At 52.4% G+C, this 8,583-nt stretch overlaps 1 protein-coding gene across 1 annotated transcript in view; it reads right to left on the bottom strand.

Annotated features, from left to right (window-relative positions):
• Window positions 1–267: 267 nt before the first annotated feature.
• SLC2A7 (solute carrier family 2 member 7) overlaps window positions 268–8,583 on the bottom strand; it is a 25,922-nt gene continuing 17,606 nt past the window's right edge. The window contains 8 exon segments of the mRNA XM_007453329.1: window positions 268–327; window positions 330–388; window positions 391–490; window positions 1,084–1,157; window positions 1,160–1,207; window positions 2,989–3,017; window positions 3,019–3,053; window positions 7,160–7,240. Coding sequence (XP_007453391.1) covers window positions 268–327; window positions 330–388; window positions 391–490; window positions 1,084–1,157; window positions 1,160–1,207; window positions 2,989–3,017; window positions 3,019–3,053; window positions 7,160–7,240 — 486 coding nt within the window.

Here is an 8,583-nt window from a genome sequence, read left to right on the forward strand (position 1 = left end):
ATTTGAGTTTTGATGCTGATGTAGAATTGGATAATCTGTTCTTGCCAATCAATACTCACGTACCTGCCCGTCCTCCTAGGTCATTCCTCCCAGGGTTAGCGTTGGAAGCTAACTGCTCCTTAACTAAATCAGGGACCAAAGTCTTCCATTTGTCACTGGGGCCACGGAAATCTCACAGCGGTCACCCTCCCTCGAGAACTGGGGCAGGGAGACCCTTCCTTAGAGAAGGAAGCCTTAAATGTGCCACCTGGGGGATGTGTTGAGCCACTAAAAGGAAGTCTCCCTGGCAGGCAGAGATGGTATGTGAGGCCCAGCATCTGTGATTTTTTTTCTTTCTTCTCCAGAAACTCCATTCTGTTTCTCTGGGCAAAAATTCGCTTTATCTCCAAAATGTTCGGCCCTTGGTCTCAGGAATGACCATGTAGATGTAAACAGCAGTGAGGAGGCAGATTCTGGCAAAGGTAATGAAGCTGTAGGCACCACTGACCTCCTAGGCCAAGAGACAAGAAAACAGGAGAGGACGGAGGAAGAAAGGAACGCCAGGGACAGCTCTGGGTGAGGCCTTTGTGAGTCACACAGGAGTTTCTCAGTGGCGAGTTTTACTTTACACCCAGAGGAGTGGAAGAGCTAGACAACTGGGTCCTGCCCTCACATCAAAAAGGACTCGGCCTTTTAAAAACAGGGACAGAATGTCCTCTAGACTTGACTGCACACCTTCAGAAACAGAGGAAGGAGGTGGACGTGGGGGAATCGTTCCCTCACCCTGGCTCTAGCTCGCTTTGCACTTGGCCGACCAGAGCCCCTACATAATGAACGCGTCACCGCCTGAGTGTGGGGCCTCCCTTCAGTGGTGGGAAACTGGTGTAGTTACAGTTTGGCTGAAGTGTCGCCATGTGTGTTTTATGGACCTTGGAGAGTCGCCCCCCCCTTGTCGAATTCGCAGATGTTCTTAGCAGACGAGGCACCCCTGCCTATTTCCCGGAGCCCCTTCTGCCTGGGGCGGGGCGGGGGAGGCAAGGTGGAGCAGGAACTGGGGGCAGGGGGCCGCCCCCCCCGTGCTCCCCACTGCATGTCCCCACTCACCTGGATGGACGGGAACACGAAGCCCACGATGACGGTGGGGAGCCCGAACACGGCCCCGTCCACTGCGAAGGCGGCCGCGAGGGCTGCAGGAATATCTCGGTCCTCACCACGGAGAGCACGGGACCTGGGGGCAGAGAGCTCAGGACCAGGGGAGCGGAGAGGGGCGCGGAGGGCCCTTTAGGGGCACAGTCTGTTCCGGGTGGCCGAGGGAGGAAGCTCCCATCTCTCCTCCTGGGTGCGCCCATAGCTGAGCTTCGAGCTGAGCCTCTGAGGGCCTCAAGGTCACATCAAGGCCGCTCCACCCTGTGGTGGTGTCATTTTGAAATTCGCAGACAAGGGGAGGGGGAGCAGAGCTGAATGAGTGCTTGAGCCTGGGAAGTGCTGCCCTCTGTGGTAGATCTGGGGAATGGCAGGCACCTTGCCTTGGGGCAGTTTCTCAACCTTTTTTCATTCAGGAGTCTTGTCTAAAATGTCTAAGGCCATTTTCCCCCCTTAATCACCATCCCTCATGAAATTATAATACAACAGATATACTGTATATCCGTTTATATACAGTAGGTCTATCTATGACTTTATATATTCTTTATTTATTAACGTATTATCTATATTCTTTATTACAAAAATAAGATTCTGTCTCTCTCCCCTCAGTTAATTTCCGACCCTTGAAGATGGAGAGGAATTCAGAGCCCCGGAATGAGCTGCCCCTGGGACGTCAAATGGGAAAGTCCTACAACTGGCGAGGAGGGGGCCCCTTCCTCAGGGCTTTGTGCCCCAAAGGGGTAGCAGTGAGGGAAGTTATCCACGCTGCCCTCCCTGGCCTCCTGCCTCCTGCCCCCTGGGGCCGGGCCTCACATGTCAAATCAGTCCACCATCTGATCCTGCATCTGCCGGCACGGCTGATTATTCCTGGTCTTCCAGGAGGAGCCCAAGGCCCAGAGAAGCACAGTGGCTTGCTTTGGGGAGCGCACAGGTAGTAAGGGGCGGAATGGCCCAGAACCCAGGTCTCCTGACACAAACACCAGCACTGCTCCCACCAGGCCCTCCTGCCTCCATACTGGAGGTGTGCCGGGAAGGCTTCCTGTCGAAAATCCCACTTAGATATCCTTCAACACGACCGTGTCGGTCTGATTCACAGCTGCATCCCCAGTGCCTGGCACAGCAGGTGTTCCATCAGCGTGTGTTCAATGGATCAATACCTTTATTTTGGCTTATGGACAGCTCTTTCAAAACCAAGATTCTGCAGGGAATATTCTAGTCTTAGGAGTCAGAGGGGTCTTTCCGCAAGCAGTGGGAACTGCGTTAGATTCTCAGGAGGACACACAGGGGAGGGGAAGCCTGGAGTCTGGAGGCTGCCGCCAAGGAAGGTGGAAGTGAAGGCCCAAGGCTGCCAGCACATGGACACGGGGATAAAGCAACACAGGACTGTAGCTGGAGGCCAGGGGACCAAAGACAATTGAGCCTCGGGGGGGCTGTGGGCTTGGAGGCTAAATTGAGCATGCAGAGGGTTTGGATGTGAACTGAGGGGCCCCCAGTGGGGTCTGGCTGGCAAGAGCTCCCTCTTTGCAGAGGCTCGTCTCCTTCTCGGGCACTGGAACTGAAGCTGGGCAACTCTGGGAGCCACAGGAGATTGGGGGGCCCCAGCCTGGCCGTGGCACCGGTTGGCACTTAGTAAATGTTTGTTGAATGAATGAATGAATGAATGAATGTGAGCTGGAATGGCCTTTCAAGAAAGAGGTAAACTGAACTGAGAATTCCAGTGTGGGTGGGGCTTGTGTAGGAACAGGGGAAAAGGTGGAGAGAACATCATGAGAATTACCAATCAAGGGCATCCATTCATTCAACAAATACCGGGCACCTCCTATGTGCTATAGGCCCTGGAAGGCAGTGGGGCATACAGGTACTCACTGGGCCCGATGGAATGTCCTGTGATGTAGGATGATGCCAAGGTAAGACAGCTCAGGCACCGTGCTCTGTGGGGAAAGGCAGGGCTCTCCGCGCCTGAGAGGCCCAGGCCTGGGACCTCTAAGAGCCTGAGGCCAAGAGCCCCACATGCAGACAAGCCCACATGCGGGCCTCACCTTCCTGCCACAGGAAGGAGCCACACCTGGATTTCTGAGCACCTGCGTGGGCCCCTAGGGCTCTGAGGGCAAGAGAGGGAAGATGAGACCAGGAGTGAACCTAGCATTCCAGTCAACGGGGGCCTCCGGTAGCTGTACCTGATTGAGAAAAACATAACAGGAGGAATGCCGACCACTTATTTATTTTCTGCCCTTCACAGATGCTAACCCACTGAATCTCCTTGACACCCCTCTGAGGGAGGATATTATTGTTTCAATCCTACAAATGTGGAATCAGAGCACAGAGAGCCTGAACACAGACAAAGAGGACACTGGGTCCCTCAGGGGTCAAGCAATGGCCCAAGTCAAATGATCAGCAGTGGATGGAGCTGGGACCCGGATTCTGCACTCTCTGCTAGAATCCTTCTAGAAGGGCATCAGACCAGGAGAGCTGGCAGACCCCTATCTCTGCTCCCCACTACCAGGGCAACAGATGACACATACTCAGGGTGAACAGACCTCAACCAAACTAAGTATGCAGGTAACTATTTCACTACAGTTATGAAAAACGCTACGAAGGTGGGGTTTGTGCAGGGCTGGCGGTGGAGGTGAACCAGGAACGACTCCTTCAATGAAATTGTCTCCAAGGGGCAAGGTGAGAGATGAGCTGGGGGAGGGGCAGCCTCCTAGAATGGATGACTTGGGGATGAAGAGCCAGCCAGGCTGCTGAGCAGAGGTGTGACAAGCTCTGATTCACGCAGGCAGGCAGGGCGGGGTCCATTTCAATATTTGAAGCAAAAGAGGAGTTGGCTGCAGCTGGAAGGGATATCCTGGGTCTGGTGCCACCTGGGCAGCTGCTGGTTACATTTTCAGGCAGAGCCAATAGGACTGGCCAATGGGCTGGAAGGAGAGAGTGAGAGAAAAAAAGTTGCCGGGGATGCCACCAAGGTCTCCAAAAGGCAACTGGCAACTATCTCTATAGATAATGTCCAGTTTTATTTACTTCTTTTCATCTAAGTCCCTAAATGTTCTAAGAACTTAGATTATTTTCAAATGAGAAAATAAGGTCTTTAAAAAGGAAACTTTGATTAAACCAAAACAGGACTGTAACTAGCTTTTTTTAAAAAAAAATCACTTCCTTTTTTTTTTGGTAAAGATTTATTTATTATTTATCTATTTATTTAATTTATTTTTGACTCCGTCGGGTCTTAGTTGTAGCACACGGGATATTCGTTGTGGTGCACGAGCTTCCCTCTATCTGTGGCACGCGGGTTCCAGAGTGTGTGGGCTCTGTAGTTTGTGGCACGCTGACTCTAGTTGAGGTGTGCGGGCTCAGTAGCCCCGCAGCATGTGGGATCTTAGTTCCCTGACCAGGGATCGAACCTGCATCCCCTGCACTGTAAGGCAGATTCTTTACCACTGGACCACCAGGGAAGTCCCTGTAACTAGCATTTTCCTCGACAGCTGCATCATCACCCTCCACCTCGCCTGTTCCTCCACGGGCTCCCCTGCCCTGCTGTTCCCTGAACACAGCCAGCTTCGTCCCCCTGAAGGTCCTTGCGCTCACCCAGGAATTAAAAAGGAAGTCATGATGGAGAGGACAGCTTGGCAAAAACGGCAAAGAATGAAGACATTGTCTCTGAATTACAAGAATAATCCCTTCGCACATTCTCATCCTCACATACGATTGCGTTTTCAACTACAGACGGTCCCCTGACTTAAGAAGGTCCAAAATTTTCAACTTTACCATGGTGGGAAAGTGATACACAGCCACTGGAAACTATATTTCAGGGACTTTCCTGGTGGCGCAGTCGTTAAGAATCTGCCTGCTAACGTAGGGGATGCAGATTTGATCCCTGGTCCAGGAAGATCCCACATGCCACTAATCGCCACAACTACTGAGCCCGCGTGCCTAGAACCCGTACCTGAGCATAGCAACAAAGACCCAATGCAGCCAAAAACAAATAAGTTTATAAAAAAAATAAGAAACTGTACTTTGAATTTTGATCTTTTCCCCGGGCTATCAATAGGCAGTACGATCCTCTCTTGTGATGCCAGGCAGCTCCCCATCAGCCACATGATCATGAAGGTCAGTGACAATCACGCTGTTTTTCACTTTCTGTACAGTATTCAATAACTTACATGAGACATTCAACACTTCATTATAAAATAGGCTTTGTGTTAAATGATTTTGCCCAATTATAGACTAATGCACGTTTTCTAACCACATTAAAGGTAGGCTGGGCTAAGCGATGATGTTTAGTAGGTTAGGTGTATTAAATGCATTTTTTTTTCCGGTACGCAGGCCTCTCACTGCTGTGGCCTCTGCTGTTGCGGAGCACAGGCTCCGGATGCGCAGGTTCAGCGACCATGGCTCACGGGCCCAGCCAGTCCGCGGCATGTGGGATCTTCCCGGACCGGGGCACAAACCCGTGTCCCCTGCATTGGCAGGCGGACTCCCAACCACTGCACCACCAGGGAAGCCCTTAAATGCATTTTTGATTTACAATATTCCAACTTATGATGGGTTTATTGGGGATGTAACCCCATTGTAAGTCAAGGAAGATCTGTATATAGTTTTTTTTTTTTTTTTAAAACAGGAGAAAATCAAAGTTTAATAACACGAATATAAGGCAGAGACCCAGGAAAACTAACTCTCTATCTGTGCATAGTTTTTTTTTTTGGCCGTGCCATGCGGCATGTGGGATCTTAGTTTCCTGACCAGGGATCGAACCTGGGCCTCCTGCAGTGGAAGAACAGAGTCCTAACCACTGGACAGCCAGGGAAGTCCCACCTGCATATAGTTTTTTGTTTGTTTGTTTGTTTTTTTGCGGTACGCGGGCTTCTCACTGTTGTGGCTTCTCCCGTTGCGGAGCACAGGCTCCGGACGCACAGGCTCAGCGGCCATGGCTCACGGGCCCAGCCACTCCGCGGCATGTGGGATCTTCCCGGACCGGGCCACGAACCCGTGTCCCTTGCATCGGCAGGCGGACTCTCAACCACTGCGCCACCAGGGAAGCCCCTGTGTATAGTTTTAATTGTAAAGGCACAGTTACTGCAAAAGCAACAACAGGGCAGAAACAGCTGAGGATATACAAAATGCTGTCTGCTTTCAGAATATTTCATACTATGGCCATCCTAAGTATTTTCAAAATTTTTGTATAACACGTATAACCAAAATATGCTAAGAAAATGACAAATTAAAGGGATGTATTTCTTGTTTGGGCGGCCTTTTATGTTTTAATCTTACTCTGATACTATTCCCGGTTACTCCATAGCCTCTCATTGCTTCTTTCTGATCTGGGCTCCAAGATATTTTTAATAGTAGTGACCGACATGCTTGTTGACACGTGTTAGGATTTCAAGATGAGAGCTCTACCCCGTTTTGTACTTGGGGCACACATCAATCAGAGCAAGCTCATCTGCCAGCGCCTCACCTTCCTTCTCGTCCTCCATCCTAACCTTCCGACTGGCCTGTGAGCGGAGTTCCTACTTCAGTTAAGGTATCTTTCTCTTTGTCTTGCTACGTACGAATACGTTTGGTCCCTGGTCATCACTTATCCTCACACTAGTGTAGTCTGCCGTCCACGCCGACCTCTGTTCTCATTTTCTTCTGCTTGTTGAATGGAATGACGTCCGCTCTTCCGTCTCTTTATTCTACTCTAGATCATTATTGGTGGACATCTTCTTCCAGTGTGCGCTTAAGCATTTGCATATTGAAATACAGGCTTTATGGAACTCCTTGTTTCTCCTTTACTTCCTGGTTAGGCCATTCGATTTAGTTATTTACTTGCACGTACATGGGTAGGTAACTGAAGTCACCCACGAACTCTACATGGCACACGAAGGGGGCGTGGAGTTTGACACGCGGAGTTTGAGATCACTGGCCCTAGCGGTGTGGGTTCTGATACAGGGACCTCTCACCCCCGTGCTCAACCTCCCCTGCGTGCCCCGCCCTCCGCCCCACCCCTCTGCGTGCCCCAGCCCCGTCCCTTCCGGGCAGGAGAGCGAGGTCCGACCTGGAAGCGCAGCGCCAAGACGCGGATGCCGTAGCCGACCAGCAGGAGGCGCCACCTACCCAGCCGCTCGACGGCGCCTGCCTGGAGGGGAAGGGCGGGCGGTGAGGAGCCTCGACGGCACCAGGCGGGGGGCGCCCGGAATTCTTGGGCCTGGGCCCCCCACTGCCTCCTCAGCTCCTCCTTAAGTGCCCGCTCGCCCCTGCTGCCTGCTCCGTGGAACTTAGGCCCTTATCCCGACGGGAACTTGACGTTCGTGCCGCAGACTCTGCACCACTACTCTTCCCTGTCTCAGGCATCTACAGACCCCGGGTCTAGGCTCCTTGACCACCTCCCCTCCCGCCCCCCCGCCCCCCGCACTGTAATAACTACGTTTTCTAGTTTCTGCGTCTGATGCTTTGACATCTGGCGGCCTTCCTGACGCTGGAGGGACTGCCCCCCACACACCGTTAGCAGGTTTCTAGAGATAGCAGACAGCTCAGCTGTTCGTGCGCCTTTCACATGGAACCCGCCCGGAGCCGCCCCCACCCCATCCCCTGCTCCATCAGGCTCTCACCTGCCCCCGCCGCCCCTAGCCAGCGTCCCCCTGCCTTATCGCCCAGGGCAGGTACCAGACAACCAGGAACAGCCCGGCATCGGTGCCCTGGAACCGCCTGAAATCTTTCAAACTAGGCAGTCCTAAACCTGCTTACCCTGCCTTGCCTGTTCCTTCCCACGGAAACCACAAGAAAGGCTCTTGCCCACGTACTGCTGTCCGCCCCCCCCCCACCAGATGCTTCTCCGTGTGGGCTTGTGTGCACCTCTCTCCCTTGGGAACCGTGAGCAACGCTGTCTTTTCAGTGGCAATCATCTCACACCCCCGAGATAATAATAATACCTACATTTTCACATAGCCCCCTCCCATTACCTGCTGCTTCAATTCACATCGAGGCCGCCCAGAATCTGGCCTCACATCATGAGGGTCCCTCTCATCCCCAGGTACTTTCTTTTCCACTGCCAGGACACACACCTCCTGATCAGCCTGTACCTTCTCGAATATTCCAAGCTTGGACAATGCTTCGTCCGACCAGCATGCCTGCCTTCCTTCTTGTTCTAATGCCTTTTTCATTCTACTCCATCCTCACCTGCAGCATCCACAACAGTGTCATCAGCAAGGCATCACCGTCACTCCATACCAGGCCCTGTACGGTCACTTTACACGTCCCCTCCATCCTCCCAACAACCCTACAGACGGGGATTATCACTGCCATTCAGTGAGGGCCCAACAGGAGCAAAACGGCAATCCCAGGATTGTATAAACAAGGTAGAGGTAAGACCAACATCTCCTTCTGTGCTTAGTACCCAGACACCGCTCCTCAGGGAGAGAGAGGGAGGCACCCCTGTCTTTCTGGCTTGGGTTTCTCCAGGTAGGATGATGGGGAAGAGCG

Source organism: Lipotes vexillifer, unplaced genomic scaffold (genome assembly GCF_000442215.2).
Source record: "Lipotes vexillifer unplaced genomic scaffold, Lipotes_vexillifer_v1.1 scaffold575, whole genome shotgun sequence".
Lineage (NCBI taxonomy): Eukaryota > Metazoa > Chordata > Mammalia > Artiodactyla > Lipotidae > Lipotes > Lipotes vexillifer.